Source organism: Nipponia nippon, unplaced genomic scaffold (genome assembly GCF_047370975.1).
Source record: "Nipponia nippon isolate SJK-2023a ecotype South Korea unplaced genomic scaffold, ASM4737097v1 scaffold_1, whole genome shotgun sequence".
Taxonomy (NCBI): domain Eukaryota; kingdom Metazoa; phylum Chordata; class Aves; order Pelecaniformes; family Threskiornithidae; genus Nipponia; species Nipponia nippon.
This window is the reverse complement of record NW_028262290.1, coordinates 2,638,316-2,663,895: the sequence shown is the minus strand read 5'-3', so window position 1 is coordinate 2,663,895 and position 25,580 is coordinate 2,638,316. Positions and strand designations below refer to the sequence as shown.

General features: G+C 47.6%; 1 protein-coding gene across 3 annotated transcripts in view; it reads left to right on the top strand.

Annotated features, from left to right (window-relative positions):
* ADGRB1 (adhesion G protein-coupled receptor B1) overlaps window positions 1-25,580 on the top strand; it is a 281,739-nt gene that overhangs the window by 192,015 nt on the left and 64,144 nt on the right. Inside the window, exons 18-20 of one of the 3 annotated variants that reach the window (XM_087739670.1) lie at window positions 2,536-2,677; window positions 21,290-21,393; window positions 22,565-22,660. In XM_087739670.1, the coding sequence (XP_087595796.1) occupies window positions 2,536-2,677; window positions 21,290-21,393; window positions 22,565-22,660 (342 nt within the window). The remainder of the gene's footprint in view (window positions 1-2,535; window positions 2,678-21,289; window positions 21,394-22,564; window positions 22,661-25,580) is intronic. The other 2 variants (XM_087739596.1, XM_087739512.1) reach the window with 2 other exon arrangements.

The following is a 25,580-nucleotide window of genomic DNA, read 5'->3' as shown; positions in this document are numbered from 1 at the left end:
GTGATACATATAGGGGAGAATACAGCATTTGTATTCCCGCTGAGATTGGCCTTGAATCTCTCAGTCCTTTCCAAGAAGGGCGTTGGTGAATTGCAGAAGGTGCATGGAAGAGACCAGAGAACGATGCCTGATCCTGAGTCTCTAAGAGATGATGTGACTTAGCTTAGTGAAGAGCATGTGAAGAGCTGACTATCCAGGGAAGACAGATTTATGTCCCGTCTGGTAGATGGACATGCAGGAGGGTCCAGACATTTAGAAAGACCTGGATGGAAGCCAGAAAAAAAACTCTTCTGGATTGCGTGTTGCTGACAACTTCTACAGTAAAATTAGTTTGGCTTTATTTTTTTTTTTTTTACTATGAAAAGTGCTTTAATCCAAAACAGAGATAATTCAGGAAGGCTCAGTGTCATGTGTTAAACTGGATCTGAATAGATAATCACAACAGGATCAACAGCATGTGTTGATGCTCTGTTACCCTGTTGATACCCAGCCCATACTCTCCACTTTCTTGCAGAGTGGCTAGGGAGGTGGAGGGAGGCTCTGTCTCGTTGCGTGAGGAACGTGTCAGTGTGTGCATGGAGTCGAGACCTGCAAAAAACTTCTCTGCAACTCAAGGCAGGTCTGCTGGAGTCAGCAGTACAGAGAAGTCCAGGCCATCTGTGATACACCTAAGGCTGCTGAGCAGCTTGGCTCCATCTGGAACTGCCTTGAGCTTGCTGCTGGCATTCTTGCCTAGGTCCCCTCCTCTGAAGATGGTCAGATGTAGAGAGGGGACACCTTACACCCATGTTCCTCCAGTGAAGGCATATGGCCCTTTTGCTCTGCCTCCACATCCTGTCCCAGGCTCCAGTGAAGCCCAGGTTATCCGCATGGATCCTGACCTTCTCCCCATCCATTGCATTTCTGCACTTACTCCCCTCATTTGCACCCTGTACGTGACCATGTTTCAGGAGAATGGTGTGGACAAAACACAGAAGCAATGGGTGGAAAATGACTGTACTTTTTGGGTGATGACTGTACCTCAGCACACGAGGCAGAGCATGAGTTTCCCCTTTTGCCTGGCTTAGCCCTTCGTGCTTACACAGAGATGGGGCTGCAATAACTTCTCCCGATGAAACCATCCCATCTGCAGGACAATGGCCAACTTCACCTTTCCCACCTATGACTCCTTCCCCATTCTGCTGCTCTTTCCCAGCCTGAAAGAATGACATGAGAAAGCAGGGACCCTGTCCCCTCGATCTCTTGCTGTCCCTCTGGCCATGAAGCAGGGGCATCCCTGCCCTGCCCGGAGCTCTAGGGGTGAGGGGGAGGTCTGAGGGGGGTCCTGTCATGGCCCATGGAGACCCTGGTCCCAGAGAGCTGGGGCGGGGGGGGGGGGAACAAGGGGAGGGGGCAGGGACAGCTGGGGGGTGGGGAGGAGGAGGGGCTGATGCCTGTGAAGTAATTGAGGGGGGTCATATGGGGGTGGGGAAGGTGTGGGGGATGGGTGGAGTCATGTGTTGGGGTGATTGGTGTAGGGGAGGGGTGCACTCCCCTGTGGGGATCATGTGACTGGGGGAGGTCTATGTAGGGGGTTGGCATGGGGGGGACATGTCTATATGGGGTGTGGGGCAGGGGTGCGAGGGGGTATGTTGGGCAAGGGACGGGGCTATGGGGGGAGCGAGGTGTATATCAGGTCTGTGGGATGGGTCTATAGGGTTATGCGCCATGTATGGGATATGTGGAACAGGGCTATAGGGACAGGGAGGAGTATTTGGATTGCGTAGGACAGGGCTATAGGATTATCTATCTATATATGAGGGGCGTATCACAGGGCTATAGGGTTATGCATCCACATAGTGGGCGTGTGGGACAAGGCCACAAGGTGATGCATCCATATACGGGATATGTGGGACAGGGCTACAGGGTTAGGGAGGTGTAATGGGATATGTGGGACAGGGCTATAGGATTATACATCCTTATATGAGATGTATGTTACAGGGCTATAGGGTTATGCATCCACATAGTGGGGGTGTGTGACAGGGCTATAGGGTTAGGGAGGTGTATATGGGATATGTGAGATAGGGCTATAGCGTTATGCATTGATATATAGGATATGTGGTACAGGGGTATAGGATTATGCGTCCTTATATGGGGTGTATGCCACAGTGCTGTAGGGTTATGCGTCCACGTAGTGAGTGTGTGGGACAAGGCTATATGGTTATGTGTGCATACACAGGATATGTGGGCTATGGGGTTAGGGGGGTGTATACGGGGAGGGTGGGGCAGGGCAGCCCCGGGGCTGGAGGGGGACTTTACATGGGAGGGGGGCGATGGAGGGGTCAGAGCGGAGCGGGGGGCCTGGGGGCGGACCAGGGCCAGGACCAGGACTAGAAGATCCAGGTCGGGGGGTGATGGTGGGATGGGGGTGGTGGGGGTGGCCGGCGGGAGGGGGGGGAGGCGGCGGGGGGCGCGGTGCCCGCTCCCCGCCCGCCCTGACGGCCGCTCTCCCTCTCTCCCCGCTCCACCGCCCCGTCCCTCCCTCCCTCCCTCCAGCAGAGCCTCCGCCTCCGCCTCCCCGCCCGGCGCCTGGTCCTGGCGCGGCTGCCGAACGGTCCCGCTCGACGCCTCCCGGACTAAGTGCCTGTGTGACCGGCTCTCCGCCTTCGCCATCTTAGCCCAGCTCAGCCCCGACATGGTGAGTCCCGCCGGCGGCGCGGCGGAGGGAGGAGCAGAGGGGAGAAGGCGGGGGGACACACGGGGGACAGGGGAAAATAAAGAGGGAGGGAAGGGGACACGACCGGGATGGAGCGGAGCATCCTCGGCGTGCGGCTTTGGGGTACCGCGTACTTGGCGCGAAGAAGGGGCGCCGGGGACAGACCCGAGCCCTGCTGCAGTCCGGTGTCGCCGGGACCGTAGCGACACACCGTGAGGCTTTGCATCACCCTCCCCTTTCACCACCGCCCTTCCTCTCCCCTTCCCCCCGACCCTGACCGCGGTTTTGAGGGGGGACACACACATATCGGGGCTCCTGCTGCACTGCTTCTCCCCTTCCTCCCATCCCTCCATCCCTGCTCCGTGTCTTTAAATACGAACACCGCTAAACGTGGGGGGCGACCAACCCTTGCCCGGGCGTGTTCACTCCCGTGGGCTCCTCATGCGTGAAATCTTCACACGTGTCTTATTTGGGGGGGAATCACCCCGCGCTACCTCCCTCCCCACCGCGGCTCCGCAGCTCCCTCTTGTCCCCTTTCCCGCCTCGGGGTCCGTCTCGCTACCCCACGCTTTTTTGGGGTGGGGGGGGTCCCCACTCTGGAATAAGGGACCGTGGAGGCGAGGAGTTGTGAAGTTTTGGCCGCTGTTGGTGACACGAAGCCGGTGCCGCGTCTTGGACAGAGCCTCCGGAAAAAAAGTGCGAGATTCCTAGAAATTATCGCCGGGCGGCTGCACCCTGAGTCAGTGAGCGGGGCGGGTGCCAGGGCACCACAGGCGACACCAGGGTGGTCAAAAGGGGCTTTGCAGGCTCCTCTCTTCCACCTTGTGCTTTTTAATTTTTTTTCTTTTCTTTTTTAAGTAGTTCATCCCTTTTTGGACAGTTCCCAGGTTCATGGAGTAAAGCCTCCCCCCACTCCACCTAGCGCTTCTCCATCTGCCTGGGCGCTGGGAGTTACTGGGCCCTTGCAATTATTTACTAATTATGCCTTGCTTGTTAAATGCTGGCTTAATTCAGCAAAAGGGGAGGGGAAAGGAAGAAAGGAAGGGTGATGGTGGTAAAGGGGAGGGGGGGGGATCACATTTTCCAAGATGAAGGTTTGGTTTATTATTAGAAACACTAATGTATTTGGTCCACTAGTTACCATGGAAACAACATCTGCACTGAAGTGATTTTAAAGACACAGCGTTGGTTGTGTTTGCCCGGGCCCCGTGCAGGCCCAGCCACTACAGCGTTGTGAAATGGGCTTTGGGGCATCGGGTAGAGCTGCTCTCGGGGTCCTCTTGAGAGAGGCACCAAGCTTTTGGTTTCGGCAGAGATGCGCTGGTTGAAGGATGCTCGGAGGTAGGACTGGGACTGGGTTCCTGCTTGGAAGGGGCCTGGAAGCAGCTGGTTGCATTGATGCTGGCATCCCTGCACCCATCTTCTTCCATGGGTTGTTGTTTCCCTGCCTTCCCACCAGGCAGGCTGGGATCTGCGTGAAACTAAGCGGGCAGGGAGATAGTCTGCTGAGCTAGTGCTCTTCAGGAGTGGTACCCAGCCTTCTCGAGGTGGCCAGGCTGAGCTCAGGTGAGCCAGCCAGGACCCATCTCCCGCACCTCTGTACCCTGCTGCTCTGTACCTGCCCTGTGTGCCTGCAGGGCTGTATCCTGCCAGCAGCAAGGCTTCACCCTTCAGCCCAAGCTACAGCAGCTTAAGTGTCTGGCTCCAGAGGTTGTGATGACCACCAGGAAGATTGATAGGTGTGCCTTGTCCCATGCGGGAAGGACTCCGTGCTGTCATTGCAAACAACCCAGTCCTGACAAAGTTTAGGGAAGCTGCATGGTCGGAGAAAATAAATTGTGATTTCTGCTGCAGAAATACTTCTTAGCCAAAGCCTGAAATGAAGCCAGCCCAGGTGTGCAGCTGAGCTGCTGGTGAAGGTCCTCTGCTGATCCTTCTTCTGGAAGTGGGCAGAGGACCAGGCAGTGTGGGAAGAAAGAAAGGAGTCCTTAGCTTGGCTAAAGCAGAAGTTTCTCTAATGGAAGGCTAAGTCTTTATGTTCACACAGTGCTTGGTCCTATTTAACTAAGCAGCTAGGAAAAAGAATGGTTAATTTGAAGTGGCTGGATACTGCTGCTCCCTCAGTTCTAGGTGTTTGGAGTGTTATCTGGATAACACAGTGTTGGTGTAAGCCCTTTATCATCAGTGCAAATATTTTCGCATCTGAGAGTGGGCTTGGTTGCAGGAGGATGCAGCTTCCTTCCCCCAGGCATGTTTTATTATATCTGCAACTAACTTCTCAGCTGGTCCTTTGGGATTTAGGCCTAAAATTGCTTCCTTCATCCTCTTTCCAACTCTGCTGGCTGCTGGTTGGGTTACATTTTCACAACTCATTTTTTCCCAGCCTGGAGTCAACTCAGGATGAATCCTTTGGCCATGCTGGGAGGAAAGCTGGGGCCTGGCTACCACCTGAGTCCCTCCAGTAAGCAAATCTCAGGGTTTGTTGATGCCGTGGAGCGTTGTTTTCCCAGGTCCTCGTGGTACCATCCTTGGTTTCCCAACTGAGTGTCATTCTGAGCAAGCCCATGCTGCCTTCCTTCCCCAGAGGTGGCATCTCATCATCGTTGGTGTCTGTGGCGGTGACATTTATAGTGCAGTTTTTCATGTGCCTTTGGAGCTCTCAGGACAAGAAGCTTCATCCGTCTGTGTCATTAATATTATTTATTGCTATAAATCTCCCTTCTGGAGTCTTTGGCCCTGGCAGTTTGAAATATTTGTAACCCTGGTATGGTCACAGCTTCTTTGCAGTGAAAAAGGACCAGGAAAGGCTTGTGGGGGATGAGTGTGGCTGCCCAGGCAGCCAATTCAGACTTGCCAAGGACAGAGTTTCCCCGGGCTAGGCCCTGAGTGTTGCTCATGCGGCGGGAAAAGGAAGCAGTTTTCCTTGTTTTCAATGCAGCTAGGATCTGAAAGTGCTGTTTTGAATCGGTTTTGGAGACAGACATCCCTAAACCGTGATAGAGCTGTTAAGATCCAGCTCAAAAGCTGGAGCTGTTTCTCTGGGCCTGATTTCCCTTGGACCCTGCTATTTCGACTAGGCAGAGGCAGTGGAAGGGCTGTACAGCACCTGTGTATTTTTGTGGGGTGTACTGTAGCACACCAAACTACAGAGCTGACTTGGAAGCATTCCGGCAAGGCAAGTGAGTTATGCAGTGAGCAGCCCTGACCCTAGGATGTTGCAAGAAGCTTTGTTCGTTGTTATCTCCAGTTTGCATGAATGCAAGGCACCTTTCGTGGTGTTCTTCCTACCCAAAGGGACAACAGCTTCTGAGCTCCTCTCTAAACTCACAACATTTACTTTCCTGACAACATCCCAACGTTGTCTGTGCAGCAGAGGAGAAGAAATCCTTTTTACCCTGGGGAAATAATGAAGCATGGGGAGTAGACTTTCAGTGTGCATCTTTGCTGAGCAGGCTGTAGGAAGGGAATCAACATGCAGGTCTGGTGTGATCTTGCTGTATCTTGAAGATCTTCCCTCTGAAAAGGTTGCCCTGTGCTATGGGAGGTCTGTGTACTTCAGGGAGTGTATGCAGACACAAGGTGGGTTATTTTAAAGTCCTAAAACTCTGTAGAGCCTCACTTGCACAGGGAGTAGATCCAGGTTTTCCATCAGCATGCTTTTCCCCTGGAAAAATGTTGATGTTAATGAATTGAAATATTTTGTAAGGGTGGAGCGGTTCTGACAACATTTTGATGGAAAATTATAGCAGTGTTTCACTTAGATAACACCAGAGCACTTTATTTCGAGATGAACATTTACATTACTTTACATTATTTCGAGATTTACATTTATATTCTACCATCGTTTATCACGTGAGATTTGGAGTCTGGATAAGAACAAATCCTTTTGCATACCTTGAGAACAATCGGTTCTCACGTTTACAATAGTTTTCATGTTTCATTAATAATGATACTGGTTCTCCTGCCGTATTAACTCTTTGATTCAAAAGCTGGACTTTTCTGTTGAAGGGAGGTTCTCAGTTTTGCCCAGCTCGAAGTCTTAAGGCATCTAACTACTGCCAGTTTGTACAGGGAGTCTAGGGAAGAGTTTATTAAGCTGGTGTATTGGCTAAGGTACAGGACTGAGAGCTGTTTCTGTGCCTGTAAGTGAAATTGTGACCTTGGGCTAATCACTTCATTGTTGTCTGCTTCCGTTTCTCCAGCTGCAGCACCCTTGCAGGTGACATCCCAGGCTGTGTGCATGCATATTTGCACAGTGCCCCAAGCCTGAAGGGTGCTACAGAAAGCACCAAGTGCTGTTATTTCCCTGACAGAGCATTAGGAGCCTCCGTTTGCTCAGTTAGCAAGAGCTGTGCCAGGGTGAACATTGCTGAGCTGCAAACATTTGGGCTTTTGAGGTCCAAATCCTCTGCAAGCCTCCTGCGCTTGTGCTGTTGGCACCTCTTCCTGTAATCACCCTGTCCTCTCCGGGATGCTGCTGTGCATAGAGTGTCTTTCAGGAGCTGATTGTGCCTCTTGCTGTGGAGCCCTTGAACTGGAAACGTTTCCTAAAATTTCCCAGGCATTTGTGATCTTAGCGCTGGACTCTCCCCGGATATGGAGAGGCCAAAGTGGGAGTGATGAAAGGACACTTCCAGCTGGACTCCTGCCCATCTCAGGAGAGCTTTGTGCTGAGATTGGGGAAGGTTATGGTGTAAGTGCTGCTGGGGATTTCTGGGGTTCGCACATCTCCTGCTCCACAGCAGGAGCAGCTGCTGTGTTTTCTCAGGGATACCTTTCCCTAATGTCTGTGGCAACCCGTAGGAGCAGGCTGTGATTCTACAAATCACAAGCTTGTCTTTCCTTTGCTCAGCAGAGATGCTCTTTTCACTAAACCCAGTATAGTCGCCCCAAGTTTCAGCAGGCGTTGATAGCATGGAGAAGATAAGAGTGCGAACCAGCTGGGCAGAGAGTTTTCCTCTCCCATTCTCCCTCATAATATGATTAAGAATTAGAGAGGACGTGTGTGCCCTTAGATGGCCAAATGGGCCAGCTGACAGTCTAGCTCCCTCTTAAAAGAATTGCATTCTTTTTCAAATGTGGCCTCTTAGCAGAGGGGGCTGAATTGTGATCCTACATTGTCGCTTTGCTGGAAGTCACCTGCTTTTAAACGTTTGCTTTGTCATCACTGACCTGAAGTCTGTCAGTATGCATTGCAGAGTGAATTCGGGCTAAATCTCATTTGAGTTAGGAGAGGACCCAGAGTCAACATACGGGTGATTTATGTTGGGTTTTTAGAGGAAGGGGATTACTGATAAAGCTTGTGATGCGGTCCAGGCGCCAGGGAGCAGAGGAGCCCTGGGTTTCTTATTTTGGTTGGAGATGTGAATGGAGATTGCCATTGTTATATGATATAACGTATATATATACGGATATCTAAGGGATCCCATCAGCAAGTAAGTGATTGGTGTTTGAACATATAATGGAAAGGAATCAGAGACGAGGGTGATAGGAAATCCCTTTCAGTTCTGTGCTTCTAGGAGAGACAACACTTGAATATATTAAAAGAAGACAGGTAGCACACAAGGTAATAATAGGAGGATTTGGCTCAGCATAATAAGCAGTCATCCAGCATCCCACCTCCTTCGCGGCTGTCTGCGGATTCAGCTGTCTGTCGATCCAGCGGGTTGTTCAGTAGATATTCACAGCTGACAGCTTTCCTCTGCTGAGTTTCTGCTCCGCGCTTGTGGATTCGCTCAGGTCTTTAACTCATGACAAAACTCCAGGCGGTGGGATTGCAGCAGCGTGGGTCTGCAGCTCTTCCCCCGCGAGCCAAAGCCAGCGAGCTCCGCACAGCCCTGGCAGTGACTCTTCTGCAGGCAAATGCTGCATCACCCTGTATCTCTTCATCTGAAGGGGACGTGGGAGAGGAACATTGTCAAGTGGCTGGGAGCTTAAAACCGTTGTGGGATTCAGTGCTTCAGCGTGAGTAATACCGAGCCAAATTCACTCTTTGGTGTAAAGGGAAGAGCAGCACTGGCATTAACCAAGTGACCCCAGGAGCAGACCAGGGCTGAGGTTAGTCCCTTGTCTTCAGCTGAAATTAAAGACTCACTGTGCGCATCTGGGATACTGCATGTCCAGGCGTTCCTAAGGGGTTTGGTGCTTATTTTGAGCTGCAGTGCTTAATGGCTTGTTGCCATGAAGGCAGCTTAGCAAGTGTGACAGCTGCCCTATTACTCAGCCACAGCTTACTGCTCTGGTAAAGGAGGTGTGGATTTAAGCCAGGACACCAGGGTCTTCCCAATTCCCACTTTCCCCTTTCCTAAGAGCTCAGAAAGCTGCTCTCAGACTCAGTGCGTGCAGATTTGAGCCATCGAGGGCCAGAAATGTGAATGAAGGGGGTGAGCGGTACCTTTCCGGGATGCTCTGCTCTGTGTTCAAGCAGGATGACTGGTGCGGTACGTGAGTGTGGGAGTACGTGTGTGGGAGAGGATGATGTGTCAGAAATGTTTGGTGTGGTACTTCCATGCTGATGGTGAGCGGAGGTGAACTCTGTGAGACGGTTTGACTCTTCTCAAGAAGAAAAGACTGAGGCAAAAGAGGATAATAGTCTTCAAATGGGTAGAAGGTAGCTGTGGAAAGGGAGTAATCTGCTTTCTGTGTCTGGTGGGGATTGGATTCAAATTGCAGTGAGAGAGATTTAATTTAGGCACAAGGGAAAACCTTCTGGCTGCAGGGATAGTCAAGCACTGAGAGCCTAGCCTCCATCAGTGAAGGTTTTCTTTAACAGGCTGGGGATGGTTTAGATGGCTTTGAGGCAGGTGAATGGGTGAGCTGAGCTTGTCAGGTCTTTTCCCACCCTCTTGCCTGTAATTCTGTAAACCAGATCACCTTTGTGGCTACTTCTTGCTATGTAAAAGAGAGAAATGTGGCAGAGGTGTGGCACGTTGTTGGGAGGTGGAGGAGTGGGATGGAGGCAGATGGGGAAGCTCTGTTGGGTTAGGGAATGTATTTGGAAGAATCACAAGGTTTGTCCACAATTGGAGAGACCACCTTGCCTGCTTTCCGTGTCTAGCTGTAGCTGTTGATTCACTGTTATTTTATATTTATCACGCGGTATTTGGACCACTGCATCACCTGGGAGGCTTAGCTATGGAGCACGACTTCAGCAACCTGCTCGGTGCTGAACGAGCCGCAAAGCCACCCCAACCCAAAACAGGTGAAATACAGCTGAAATTTTCAGTTGAAATACAAGGATGCTTGGATATGGGTGGGTGTGGGGGCACATGTAAACAGCGCCAGGGCATTAGTCATTGTGATCTGCAGTAAGTCATGGCACATCTGCCATTGTCAGGATTGTTCTGTAGGCATTGCACCAAGAAGGGTTTTACAGAGGAGGTTTAAAGCAAGAGCACTGGATAGCTTTCTGGGTGTTTTTGGGGGAGCTTCTCCCAAGGCAGAGGACAGCGTGGGAGACATCACAAAGGTGCTCGTTTGAAAATGGTAACAAGTGGGTGATGGAGGCTGGGTTTCATGGGCTCATCGGGGTGGGAGTCAGCGCATTAGTGCTAAATGAGATGATCTTCCTTTTCAAAGCACTTCAAGGAGTAAGCACGTTGTGTTTGAAGAGTCAGTCGAACTGTTGAGCGTTGCTTGTCTTTCTTATATCATTCCGCACCCATCTCTGTAGTACTTTGTCCTGGAAAAGGCCTTTTTAGGTAATTTTGGGAAGCTGCTTCACCACTGAGCCCTGTTGTGCCCTGCCTAAAGGCTAAGGTTGCCCTTGAATTGCCATAAAACGAGACATGGAAATTAAGTCATTATTATTTTTTTACAACAAATGTCTACTCATTTAAACCAAAATTGAATCAGTTTCTGAAAGGCTTGTGCCCTTCATACTTTTGCTATCTATGAATAGCTGAGTGGACAAATCTACTGGCAACGTTTTGGCAGTAATGGCAATCTTTAAGCAAAAATGGGCAATATGCATGGCAAACAAATGTCAGACTTGTAATTATGAATATTTGAGCTTGAAACTTCCCTCTAAATGTTAGGACTGTCTAATCAGGAAACTGGGATGATGCTGTGCATGATAACGGTCAGCCAAAACTAAGTCTGCAGCTCGAGTGCTCAATAGCGACCTGCCCTACTAACCAAAAGGATATACAGAATATATTCAGTAAACCTGTGAAAGCAAAATGACTCTGCTCTTTTCCCACAAGCAAGACAACACTTTCATTTTTCATGACAAATTGTTCTTTTTTTCTCTTTTAAATATGGCAATCATGTCAGCCATTCCCCAGATGGGGAATATCCTACTACTGGGGACAGTTTTGATCTTGTTTATATCAACTCGGTACAGTTGTAAATCCAGGGGCTGTTACAATTTTACTTCCCAGTCACTCAGCTGTGAATGAGATGGGTATCAGGGCCAGAAGCTAATTCCTTGAGTGCTGCTTTGAGATCACTGTTCCATGTAGAGGAAATTAGCACCAGTAACTTCCCAGTAAATAGCTGTGTATTGAACTGGGTGGGCAGAAACATGCTGGATCCCATGGGCTTTTCAGATTGCAATGGGAATAAAGCTGTTGTTATCATCATAGGAGTGTACAGGTCATCTGCTAAATGACTGAAATCCCTTCACCTCCTGTTCAGAGGCGAGCTCTAGCCAGTGAGCCCCTGAAAGCCTCTGAGGACTGATAATGAGCTGGAGACATCTTTTACTTCAAGGTTGTTGGTTCAGCCCTAGTTCGGGTCAGGAGCCATTGCCAGTGCAGGGATTTTCAGTGGTTGAACAGTGAGAGATGGGAAGCTCTGCCTGGGTCCTACAGGAGAGGAATCACATCTGCAAAGGGACTGAATGAAGGCAGGGTTTAAGAGGTGTTTTCGGGATGGCTCATGCAGTCTTTGCACAAGTGTTCACGGCTTGTGCTTAGGATGAAGTTTTTTCTTAAGGCAAAGATGTTAGAATGGGAAAGGGAAGACAGACGTTTGTTCTCCATGGTGGTAGGCAGCAGAGTGATATGAGCATCTTTGGCAGAAGTCTTCCTCCAGACACCATGGCCTTAGGTGTTCCCCCACTCCTCAGTCAGGTCTCTCCCAAGGGCAGGATCTGTGGGCACGGGGGAGGCAAGCATTGCCCATGCTGTGGGGAGAGCTGTCGGTCTGGCATCACTCATCAGCATGATATTGATAAAATAAAACAAACAGTGGGCTGTTTTGGAATAATTTGGTGAAATGCTGTCGCCTGGCATGGAACCAAAACACTGCTTAAATCAGGATAAACACAGTCTGGATTCCACCCTCATTTTCCATTCCCAGTCTGCCATGGAGTTATTTTATTTTAACTGTGTGTAAATCTCACCGCATTTCCCTGCAAGGTGCTCAGCACTGCTGCTGTGAAGTTACTAGAGATAAGGGCACACTTGTGAAACCAGGGCAAGATGGGTAATACAAGGACCAGCTTGCAAATCAGTTATGGGCTTTGAACTGATTATCCTTCGTGCAGTACAAGGAAGGGACAATCCCAAGCAGAAAGAAGCAGTAAAGAAGGCTCATTTTTAATGTAGTTAGAGCATATGTCCATACTGTAAAATAATGCTACTAATAGTAATAATAATGTTATTAATAATAAATTCCATGGCAAAGGATCTAGCACTGTCCTGTAATTGTCCCTGCTGTTTAATTGTTATAATGCTCCCCGGCTGTGTCTTGGCTTGTGCCAACTAGCAACGTCCAGCTGTGGTCCAGGGGATGGCATGATCCATTAATGTTCCACTAGGCAGTATGGACAAGACCCCTCTGTTTTGAACGGTGAGTTTGTATGAATATTATCTATACTGTATCACTTCATCTCAGGGCAATGGAGTGGGTCCTGGACCATTTTATTTTCTAGGACTGACATTGTAAGATAGAGGTTTGCTGCTTACTGCAGTGCCTGTGACAGTGGTACTGCACAATCTGATTAAAGTTCACTTCTGCCTCTGTTGTCTCAGAAGGAAAGACTGTGTACCCATAGAGGAATAGGCCATTTTGATTATTACTGGCTTTATTGTGGAAAATGATTCTATTTTCTCTTCAACATGCTTTAAGCAGAAAGGCTGAAACAAAGCAAAGATTTAAAAACCAGACACTCCATCTGGCCAGCTCGCAAACAGTTAAGGCAAAAGCACTGTCCTCTCTTTCTTTCTCCCATACCTCCCCATGTTAAAATTGCACAGCAGAGAATGAAATGCTGGTGCTTGATTGTCCTGACGTAGCCCTAGGAAACCCCTAAGGCATTTACACATTTCAGAAAGCTAAGCTGAGTTAAGCTTTGGAAGAGAGATGGAGAGCAGTATTATTCTCTTCCATTTCCAGGGGGTCAAAATAGGCCCCTGAGAAGTTAAGGCCAGTGTTTGCAATCTAAAGCAGATCAGTTGAGAGGACTTTGAAAAGATTGGCTTATATGATGGAGCCACAAGTACGCAGTTGACCTGCGGGCAAGCTGGGAATAGACCCCAGCTCTCCTCGCTTGCAGTCCCCTTGCTCGGCACGCTGGTTCCCAAACCGCAGCTTGCAGAGGGATGCAAAAAGTGGCTTACAGCTACTCATCAGAGCCCTGTTAAACATTGATTTCAGTAGCTTGGCCAGGAGAAGTGCAGTGGGGAAGGAGTGGGAAGGGAATAAAGCATAGCGTATTTTAAATAATGACAGTGGGCTATTTAGTGAAAATGTTTGATAACAGCTGGCTGGGCAGGAGGAGAGTGGTCCTTAGAGTTAATATGAGCCTGGTCCAGCCCTCCTTGATATCAGGAGTGGAAATTGAGGCACTGAGAGTGCAGTCTGGTAGTTCAAAGAATGGCAGCAAGCTGACCGTGGTGTTGACGACTGACAGGTAGATAATGCGTACCGTTAATTCCTGTACTTCCCCACCAGCCTGAAGGAAATTATCCTGACAGTTCGTATTAACAAGCGGCTGCGTGATCACTCCTCTGCCCTGAGAGCTTCATCAAGGCTGTTTACTAAACGCAGATTGCCATGTTGTATCTTGAGAGCAGACTCAATACCAAGTGAAGAGTTAGCAATTGTTAATAAATAGTAGCACATTAAGATGTCTCTCTGGGTGATTTTTGTGTACTGTAATTACACAGAATTGCCTGTTAGACTGGCCAAATTACATAAAAGGGGCCCTCAGCTCCACAAATGTGTTCCCGATACTGGGTAACTATTAGCTTTGACATGAGAAGCCTGTAGTTATGATACGAAGGAAGCAAAACGAGGTAGTAATCCTCTGGACCTGTCTTGCAATGACATGGGCTGAGAAGGATGTTGGGTTGTTCCAGAAAGAAGTTGTGAAAAGATTATTTATTAATGATGCTGCTAAGCGATCTTCATGCAGGGATCTCAAAGTCCACCTCAGAGGTTAGAAACTGGAGAAGAGAAGGCTCTGGGGAGACCTTATTGTGGCCTTTCAATATATAAAGTGCTATAAGAAAGATGGAGAAAGACTTTTTACGAGGTTTTGTTTGGGATAGAGTTAAATTTCTCCATAGTAGCTTGTATGGTGCTGTTTTGGATTTGTGCTGAAAACAGTGTTGATAACACAGTGATGTTTTAGCTATTGATGAGCAGCGCTCACACAGCACCAGGGCCTTTTCTGCTCCTCAGACTGCCCCACCAGTGAGAAGGCTGGGGGTGCAGAAGTTGGGAGGGGACACAGCCGCGACAGCTGACCCCAACTGACCAAAGGGATATTCCATATCATATGACATCATGATCAGCAATAAAACTGGGGGGTTGGAGGTTGGTGGGGGCTGCCTTTGCTTGGGGACTGGCTGGGCGTCAGTTGGTTGGTGGGGAGCAGTTGTTTTCTTTTGCATCACTTGTTTTTCTTGGGTTTTGTTTTTTTCCCCCTCTCTTTATTAGTTTTTCCCCTCCTTTTTTAAAAAATTTTTAAACTGTCTTTATCTCAACCCACAAGCTTTCACAGTGTTACCCTTCTGATTCTCCTGCCCCATCCTGCTGCAGGGGGAGTGAGCAAGCAGCTGTGTGGTGCTTAGCTGCTGGCCAGTGTACGGTCCACAACACCACGGCCTGTAGTGACAGGACAAGGGGCGATTGTTTTAAACTGCAAGAGAGTAGATTTAAGTTGGACATAAGGAAGAAATTTTTTACAGCGGTGGTGGTGAGACGTAGGACTGGGCTGCCCAGAGAAGTTGTGGCTGCCCCATCATTGGAAGTGTTCAAGGTCAGGTTGGATGGGGCTTTGAGCAACCTGATCTAGTGAAAGATGTCCCTGCCCATGGCAGGGGGGTTGGACTAGATGATCTTTAAAGGTCCCTTCCAATCCAAACCATTCAATGATTCTATGGAAACATGGCTTGGTGCCGCTTCCCTACTTCTCTGCGTTGAGCTGAGTGAAATCTGTAGTCCTTCTGATAATGTTGCCCCACCAAAAAAGCTCCTTTCAGCTGTGGCCCAATCCTGCCTTCACTACATCCCTGCTACTGTGCATATTTTGGAGTCCACCAAAAAGAGCTTGTGTCCTGCTCTTCTTCTCTCCCTGTCCTGCAATTAGTGCAAGAAATATGTCTTCCAGGAGGTGAAAACTGAGGTTTCCCTTGAGCAGCTCCATCTGTATCTATAGTTTTACCATGGGCCTCAGCAACTGGCATGCCCTGGCATGACCAGACAGCAGTACATCAGTGCTACTTTCATTGAGCACTGCGTGATGGTCAGGAGAATGGTGGGGTACAAACAGCACCATCATATTCAGTGAGTCTGCTGCCCATGCGTGCCTGCCTCACATCTGCTCCTTCTGCAGGCAAGTGCAAGGCTTTGCTCCTCTTGCCTCTGCAGAGTCCCTGGAGGTGAACACATACATCAGCTACACCTTTGTCAGCTGAGTTGTGTCAAGAGCCTGGTTCTCACCCAGGTGAAGGTGTCATAGCATCACTCATTACTGAAGTCCCTAAAAGATACTGTATATTGCTGCAGATTGCTGCCCTTTGGGGTGGCTGCTGTTATCTTCTCAAGTGGTTGTACTGGGGTTGAGTACACGGCTGGTGCTTTACCATACCACTGCAGTATATACGTGTATATACAAAGGGTCTGAGCCTAAATGAGAAACCCAGAATCTAACCAAATTGGGATTAAAAACAACTTCAGGATTTTTTTGGCAGATGACAAGAACACGTTCACCTCTTGGTTATTCAGACCTCCTCAGTTGTTTTTTTACAGCACTGACATACACCCCTTTGTTTAGAAAGCTGTTCACTTTTGTGAGTACTGGTAAAAGCATTATTTTCCAGCAATTTTAACAACCAGCTCTCTGCTTTGACAAGAGTTGTCCAACCAGCAACAAAATCAATACAATGTGGCTTAAAAAACTTCTCAAGAATCGTGAAAAAGCCTTTAGGCCAGTGGCACAGTAAAATGGTTCCTGAGCAATTCTTGGAGTAAATCACACCCACCTGGTCCAGTTCTTTGTCAGAAGAGTGGAGTGAGTCTCATATTGCTTTGAGCTCATGACCTGTGAGGAGAGATGAAGGCAGCTGGACTTGCTTGGTCTTGCAAAGATGAATGTAAGGGGCAATCTAATCACAGCCTATAGGTATCAGAGGGGCAATTACAAAAATTATAAAACCAAGCTCCTCCTGCTTGTGCCTGATGATTTAACAAGGCGAAGAGCCACAAGCTGTAGCTTACCTTAGGAAAAACCCTGTCACTGGGAAAGTGGTGTGGCCCTGGAACGGTCACCAGAGGGATGGAAGCTCTCCATCTTTGAGAATTTCCAAGGCTCATCTAGACAAACCATGACCAACCTCACTTGATGTTAGTGATAGTCTTGCGCCAAGCAGTAAATTGGATTAGAAAGCTCTAGATGCCCCTTGCAACCGGTACTTTTGGAATTTTCTGACTTAATGAGTCCTTAATTTCAAATGTGCAGGAAGTCAAGCTCAAGACAACTATTCTGAATAGCAAACACATTTCTAAAAACAAAGCCCAGCACCCCAAATTCAAAATTTGTATGTCTGTGTTTAATTTGGGAGCAAAATAAATGGTTTAATTTTTCAGTGACTTTATTAGTATGATATTGTACCTATAAAGACTTTGTACAGCCTTTCTCAGTATCAAGGATGGAAAAAGCAGAAAGAACAGCTTGCTTGTAAGGTCTCAGGCAAACTGCATGGCATTAACTGGAGCCTGTTTGACCCTGGAGCCAGAGCAGGGTAATGGAACAAGCACAACTCAAATGAAGTCACTTTTCACAGTGTTATGCAGAAAGTAAGAGAAGGAAAGAGAGAAATGCAGAGAATATAAAGGGGGGAGAGCCAGAGAGATGCATTAAGAGCAAGAAGAAAAGGCAAAATATGTCATGGAAAATGGCCAAAGGAAGGGAGGAAAGAAGACAAAGGAGAGAAAAAAATGATGGAGAAAGGAAAAGGAGGAAATAGAAGAGAAGAAGGAAGCAAAGTGAAATTGTAAAGAAAAGGAGGAGCGTCCTTCTGCCCTGCTAGGCAGAGTGATGAGGTGGTAGGACAGCAAGCAGCCCCAGGCAGTAGCACTCGTTATTTCCATCCCAGCTGATGTCATTGATTGCTTCTCTTCTCCCTTGTCATGCTTGGTGACAGAATCGCAGGACTTGCAGCTCATAATGACCTGCTCTGCTCTTGCTTGGCCCAGGACAAGCTTTTCTTTCCAGCTCCAACTGGGCATGGCTTTAGCTGTGTTTTGGGGTGCTTCTGGATGGCACCCATCAGCAGACATGGGGAGGTGGTGAGGGACAGGCTATCTGGGACCATCTCTAGTCCAAGCAGGTAGAGACCCTGTTCCTAGCCTGTCTCTTGCAGACAACCAGTTTTCTCCTTGGCTGTGGTGCTGGGAAACTCCCATAGGACTGATTTCTCTCTTACCTTGAGAATGCCTTGCTGTTTTTCTCTTGGTATCACTATTTCTTTTTAAACCAGCCTTCGTTTTCCCCCTTATTCTCCTCCAAGGAAATTTCCCTTGCAAGGCTCAGATCATACAGCATCCGACCACCTTCTGTCGGGGGGTTTAATTAGTCAGAAGAAATAAAACAAATGATGCTTTGTTTGCCAAAGGGAAGAGGGGGAGGGGGAAAGGAAGATGGGGAGGACAGAGAAACCTTAATAATGAAGAAAGAAAGGGGAATCCTAAGCTACATGGGCCTAAGCCTTTAGGACTTATTACTCCCAAAAGAGCAAGCTCCTGCTTTTATTGCAGCCAGTGTTTTCTATAGTTATCCACCCTCATTATGCCAACAGAAACCCATCAGGGCTGGACCAACCATCCCTTCTCTGTAGGAAGAAGGGATAAGCTTCACAGCATCTCCTCAGGAAGAGTCCCTCTGGTAGGCATGGGTTTTGTGAAAGTCTGGCTGAAGGATAAAGAAAGAGGTGCAGATCAGGGTCTTTTTTGTGGGAAGGACTGCAGATAGACACCAGCTATTACCCACCAGTCTGGCTTCCACTTGGCTGGTCATCATTTGTGTAATGCCTTGCCAAGATCTGACCTAGGAATGGTCCAGTACATGCAATCTCTTACTTAGCTGGTGGAGGACCTAGGAGAGGATTATGGGTGATGTGGGAAAGGGGATAGGGAAGGGGGTGAAAGAATGTGAGGTTGTTGGGGGTGAAGGGATGTCAGAGAGGATGTGGAAGGGAGGGGAGTTAGGGTTACTGTGTTGGAGATATAGGGACATAGTCTGCTCATCTCTTAAAATCCAAACTCCATTTCTTCAGTTTCTCTTGAATGGTTTAGGAGTGAGTTATATGTCGGGCTTTTTTTTGCTTTAATGGAGCTCCTCCCCCACTTTTGTCCAGTTACCCATGAAAAGTCAGTGAAATGAGACCTACTTAAATCAAATGTCACAATCGATGCTCATCCCAGGCCACCATTTGTGCGATGTGAACTCATATTGCCGTAAGGGGGGAGCAGGGAGAGAAAAAGGGTTGGGAGTGAGCTTGGAGCAAGTAAGCAAGGAACAATTCCTGTCTGAGGAGCTTGTGCTTCACAGTGCATTTATCACGACCATACATCTCTGAGGTCGGGCAGGCCTGTTGCCCACCTGGATTCTGCAGGGGGGGAAACAAAGCACAAGTGGCAAAGGGAGAAGCTGTGGCTTCATACTGGAGATTGCATCTCTCTCTCCCATACCCTACCCCCATGCCTGACTAAATCAGATGCTTCTATTCCCACAATCAAGTCCCTTCCATATTTCAATTTGTAAGGAGCAGGATACAATATTTCAGCACTCACAGTGCCTGGAATATGTCCAATTTCAATTTTGTTTGATGGAAGATGAATCAAAATGTTGATATTTTCATTGAAATTTCTTTCTGCTTACCTAGTTCTCAAAAAACTGCTTCTAACCTTCCATGAATATTTGGCAAGAGTAAATTCTCAGGGTGGGAATACAGTCACATGAGCTGATGTTAAAAATTGCGGTGATCCAAGTCTCCATAGATGTTTAGAGGAAGAATCCACATGTGAGCTGTAGCATTTTCCATGAGCATTTTGGGAAGCTCTAGGTGGGGGAGATGCAGGACCTTGCTGAATGGATTGTTGAGACTCAGTGCCATGTTGTTCTTGCAATTTCTGCACAATTTCTGGTAGTCAAAAGGACTAAGATATTGCCTGAAATCCAGTTCTGTAATTTCAGCAAGTTGAATTAGGCTCAGCATTCAAACCCTTTGTACGTACCTATGGTGGTGGTTTTGGAGAGTCCAAAGCCTCCTGTTGCACAGAGCAAACTCAAGGAAGCTGTACAGGCGTGTTGGGGCGGTGATGTGTCAGAGCTAATATGGTCTGTAGGGAGGGGACATTACAGAGAGGTAGCACCACACTGCAGTGCAGTTTGGCTTCCAGTCTGCATCCTGTAAAGATCCCTCAATCAATCTGTACTCCTTTGGGTATATATGCCAGTTGGGCATTCAAGCCATTGAATGTGTCACTAAATTTTGTCTCAGATCCCTTAAGCTCTTGTGCCAGCCTTCCCAATAGCTCCTGTGGGGTTCACTGCAGCAGTATGGTGAAAGTTTTGTTCCTCATTAATTCCCCCCACTCAGATTCAAAATGCGAGAGGTGCCTTTGGTTAAAATATGCAAGTAAGGAGGATCTTCCCAAGGTCTTCAGACTGCAGGGACAATTCAGCTCAGATCCCAATATATCAGGGTTGTTTGTCTCTTCTTTGTGGTGGGCTCTGTGGAGTAAACCTGTACTGACTGTGGGCCTTGAGTCAAAGGACATATGCTTGCTTTGCCCATGTGCTGCACTGGCCGGACTCCGTATAAGCATAGCACTGAGCCTTGCGTAATATATTTTGCTTTGCAGCAGGCTCAGTAGCCTGGAACAGAGCTGCAGTAGCCTCAACTTCATGGTGTCCTGCTGATTGGAGGTTCAGGTTGAGCAGCCTCATGCCTGACAACAAAATGGTGTAGACAAGTCCCTAGAGGATTGCCTGTTCCATTCCCAAATTCATGCGTAATTGCTTTTTTTCCCCCCTATGCTAAGCCCTTGCTATGTCAGAAACCATCTCATCTCCATGGCTGTAGCGATAGGTGTTGGTACTGCGCCAATCTAATGACAACCTTGACTGTGCTCCCACACCTCTGCATACTGCCTAATCACTCTAAATAGAGGGTTCTCGTGTGTCTGCTGCATGGTGGGTCTCTGCTTCTCTGCCTTCGTGCCAGCAGAGATCACTGATGTGGAAATGAGAAACATGCCAGAAAAAAGGCCTGCAGCAGAGAAAACGAAGTGGGATCCAGATCCTCACTCTAAGCTGAGAACAGGGGGAGTTTAGTGATGTTAATCTGGCAGGTGTTGGCTAGTTGCACAGTTCCAGTGATGCAGAGAACTAGATTAGGAGAGGTTATAGCATGTGTATTTGTTCCTGACATTGCAAGAGCTGATGATCAGCAGATCTTTTGTGTTCAGACAGGAAAGGAGAACCTTTCCACACCAGATTTTCCAGTAAGGACCTCTGCATATGAAGAAATGCCTTGTGTAGCAGTGTAAGAGTAGTGAAGTGATGGAGGGTATGACTGGATGACGGGTCCCTGGAGAGGATATACATCTTGTTTTTTCTTTGCTTGCTTCATCTCCTCCTTTTCCAGATGGATGTTTGTAGTTGGTACAAGATTTTCACCTTCTTTTCATCCTCCAGCCTTCATCACCACCATTCCCAGAAGAGCTCATTTGTAATTGTTGTAGTATAGGCACTGCTTTCTGCTATTGCCTCATTAATTATCTTCAAAGTTTCACACTGGATATGAAGGGCCTGATCCTCCTCTTGCAACCCATGCCTTTTACACACCTGTCTTGCCATGGATATCAGAGTTGTTACCCAGGCTTAACACTGGTGTGTGTGGGAGCAGAATCAGGTCCAAAAAAAGGCTGGGTCAAACAGAAATAGATCCTGGTTTTCTTTCCTCTTTCTTTGTATGTGCAGTGCGATATGAAGGTCAGGTGAGTTGACACACAGACAATTAGGAGGAAAGTTCTTTCCATGAAATTCAGCTAGTAGCATTTGCTGAGCATCTTTTTTTTTTTTTCCTTTTTTTTTTTTTTCCTTTTTTTTTTAATGTCTTACTTTCTCTCTTTCAGAACATGGAAAAGGTGCTGGTCCCTTCTGTCACGTTAATTGTAGGCTGTGGAGTATCTTCGCTGACTCTTTTGCTGTTGATTATCATTTATGTCTCTGTTTGGAGGTATGGCTTTCATTCTCTTCTCTTCTTGTTGGGGAAAGTAACTGTCTCTTGATCTACATGGATCCTGGAGGTTTTGCTCTCCTGCTTTGGTTGTCTGGTGCCTGAGGAAGAACCGTTTTGTAATGAGTGGGTCCTACAAAAAGTCATCATTGTGGCTTAGTTGGCATTATTCTTTCCCTTTAGTGCCAGAGAAATTAGTACAGTGAAATTAGTGCCATGACCCCATGTAGTCGCATTGTTCCATTTTCAAAAGCCGCGTGCTGTTTTAGATGCCTTCATATACCCCAGGAAACCTTGTTCGTGGAGAGGTGGACACGCACTGCCTCCTGGCAGGCAGATTGCTTCAAAGTATTCCCAGTTGGGTCTTTGATAACATCAAAACATCCACGACCCGTTATGAAAACATCTGGCCTGAAGAACTGACAGTACTTTTCAGGCGCTTAAGGATGATAAACCGCATAGTCTAAATAACTCTCCAACCTCTTAGCTATGTTTTGTCTTTAGCTTCAGATGCATATGGGATTCCTCAGTACATCCCATTGCAGAGAGCTCCTGTACCCCTATAAGCAGGTCAGATGCAACCTTAAATTGTGTCCTTTATAGAAGCCGAAGTGGTTTCATAGCAAAGTTTTATTGAACAAAGGCACACATTGTCCCATGCCCCTGGTAAATATGTTTTGGTGGACTGTATAAGCTGGAGGACCCGAGGTGTGCAAGGGATTCTCCCCCTGTACTGCACTGAACAAGGTCTGAGTCTATGCTACGAGACTTATGCCTTTCCTAAACCCGTGGCAAACATGCTGAGAGCTTCATGAGTCTAAGCTAAATAAAACAAAGAAAATCAAAACCAGGTAAATGACTGTGAAATTGAAATGGAGTGGCTGCAGAGAATATACTGTCTGGAAATTATTGGTGACCCTTTGGGGAGAAGGGATCAGTCTGAGGCTCTTATTTTGTCAAGTGATTCTTCTTAGTAGGGAGGAAAGGGTAAATTCGTTCGGAGTTGTGAATTGAGATAACTTTTTCTACCCTTTGATAGAGGAAAGAAACAAGAGAGTAAAAAATGAGCAAAAATGCATCTTTTTTTGTTGATACTGTGACAGTGCATAGTGGCTAGTTAATTATGGCAAGTGCTCTGAGCTGAAGACTGATCATAATAACGTTTATCTAGAACTCAGGTTTTTCCGTGCCTGGGGTATCATTGGATCTGCTCAAGTCCTTGTCCTCTCCTGCTTTTCCTCAGGCTGGGCAGCACTGGGCAGCGCTGGTAGGTGACTTACTGGTGTCACTGGTGTCAGGATCAAGTGGAAAGTTAGGATAGAGGAGTAAAGAGCAAGTGTTCGAGCCTCACCCTCTCTTTCCTATCAGAAACAAGTTCAGGATCTGAAACCCAAGTTCAGACATGAGGTTGAATCAGTTTGGAGCATGCCAGAGTCATTTGGAATAACATTATGTATTTTCTTCCAGGACTGTGCCCCTCAATATTTACTGTTATTGAGGCCAGTAAAGTTAATTGCCTGCCCTATTTAAAATACACTCTTTTTAATTTCTCATTCCAGCCTTTGCGTTATGCCTGTGCCCAAAATGATCAGCACGAATGGGGGGACATGTTTATGGGAGGCTTGAATGGGCATTTCTGAGATAGCCAAGGATGGACATGCATTTCCAAGTGATCCTGAGACCAGCTATATCTTGATTAAAGGGCTCTCTATCCTAAGTCTCTTTGTGTAAATATTTGTAAAGCATGATCAAGTGATCTCTAGAATTTCTCTTTGGTGCGCTGAGTTTGTTTCATTTCTTCTCTGTAGATCATGTTTTCATGTTTTCTAAACTTCACAGCATTCCCATGGCTGAGCCCTGAGCACTCTGTGTGTCCTTTTTATTTTAGGCATAGCTGCTGGACATGAATGTGCTGTCCTATTAATGGTCTCAGGAACATTATAGTCAAGTCAACATCATCTCCTGGCTCCCACTTTGTTTTGCCCTAGATGTTATATAGTCTGATAGACAACAGCTGGGGGAATGCTCCAAAGTGGGATCAGCAGTATTATTCCAGCTGTTGTTGCTAAAATACAGGAGCTATATCAAAGTGGTCCTTTCTCACTGTGCAGAGAAGAAAATCCTCATGCCCTAGCTGCCTGGTCTTCTGTGGAGAGCACTCACCAGAGCTCAGCTGTTTTGAGGAGCTTTGGCCGGGAAATTTCCCATTCAGACCTCTGGACAAAGGCATCTGGAGCATGCATACATAGGCTTAGCTTGAGTATGAAACACTTCTGATGAATAAGCTCACTGAGGCTGACAATCTGGAAACTTTCCCAGAATTTTGCCCAGCTAGGGTTTGTTTATACATGGGAAGCAGAAAGAAAGGGTGGGGGAGAAAGAGGGAAAGGAACATGGTAAAGAAAAGAGGGCAGGGTAAAAGGGAGGTGATCCCAGTTTTGGGCTGCATATCAGAGAGGAAATGAATTTACCCTCCTCTTCCCATTCAAAACCCCCAAATAATGGTTGCTTCTTAGGGGCACCTACTCAGCCATCGGCATGAATGGCATGAGCTTTTTGATGCAAGTGATCACTTCAGACACAGCCAACTTGGCGGAGTCTCACTGAAAACTGGACGTTGTTTCTGTTTGACGGCTGTTGGTGGCCTGTTGGTGGACTCACTCCAGTTCCCAGTAGACAGATGGCTGCAAAAACTCCGCTGCAGATGGTGAATCTCTGGCCGTATTAGCAGTCTCGACAGAGAGGTCAGTGACACAGTGGGCCACAGAAGTAGAGTGACCCTGTTACACCTTGGCAGTGGCTGTCCTGGGTCACAGCTGGAGAGACGATCTGTGTGTGGGCCATGTGCTCCACCACCCATGTGGAAAAAGAGGGGGAATTGAAAGAAAAAGATCTTCCTTCTTGAAAACTGACATGAAAATGAAAAACTGGGGAGAAAAGGAACTATGCAAGGGTCAGAACAGGTCAAATGACTTAGTACAGTGTTTTTCTAAGCTTTGGTTTGTACCACTCCTTTCAAGCAGCTCCTTCACATGGTTGTTTTACAGGAGTGCCTCAATGTGTTTTCCATCCCTCAACTCATTGCAGTTCAACAGCCTCTGGAGTCAGTGACCTTTCCATAGCATGGAGATCAATGCTTGCTATCGAATAGCTCTTCCACTAGCCCATCAGCATGTGGGGCACGGCAGAACTTTTTCACTGGTGGCAGCTGGGTGAATGCTGTATTGCTGAAAGATATCAGTGCAAGCTTTTCTCTCTCCCTGCCCATCAAAGCCTGAGGATTGATTTAGTGGTTGTCAATGAGCTCTCAAGGGGCTTTTAACACTTACTTTAAACCCAGGAGCTCTGCCTTTGCCGGAGATGTTGAAACACTCGGTGGCCCTGGTGGGAGGTAGCAGGAATGAGTAAGTGACTACACAGAGAAGGCTGTGTGTACGCACAGTGAGAAAGCAAGAGTGACTCAGTGTTTGTGGAGAGGAAGGGAGTGTAAGGGGGACAGAGAGACAGGCTGCGGGGTTTTCCCACCTTCTCCATCTGTCTCGGTTTGCACAGGGCTTCCCCACATCCTGCAGGACCCAGGCCAGAGCAGAAGTTCCCTAAATTTGCAGTGAGTTTTCGTCTGCTTTGGTGGCTGAGCACAGCATATTTTGATAAGTAGGCAGAGTCCATATATCAGCCAAGGGGTAGTGAGACAGCACCCTGGAGTAGCTCTGCCTTTGCTGGAGATCTCTCCTCTGGCAAAACCCATCAAGTTCTGTGTTTTTTCCCTCTCTGATATGAGTTTCTGACTTCTTTGGCCAGAGGGTCTGGGTAGTAATGGTGATTTCTTTCTGTGGAACATCCTGCACTGGAGATGAGGAAATGGAAGGAAAAAACCAAGCATGGCAAGGGGCCATCTTAGCATAATGGGGAACTTCTGATTGAGCTGAAACATAACAAGTAAATGGTTGGAAGCCTGGTCAGGCTACCAAGGACGGCTGTGGAAGCATTGCCCAGGAATGCAGGATTGAATTAGGAAGGTTAGACCTCAGCTGCATTTGAAACTGGTAAGAGATGTAAAAGGCATCAAGAAGGGTTTCTGTAGGTATGTCATCACCAAAGGATTACCCAGAAAAGTGTTGGCCCATTGTTGAATAGGGCAAGTAGCCTAATGGAGAAGGAAGTAGAAAAGGTGAAGGTACTCAGTG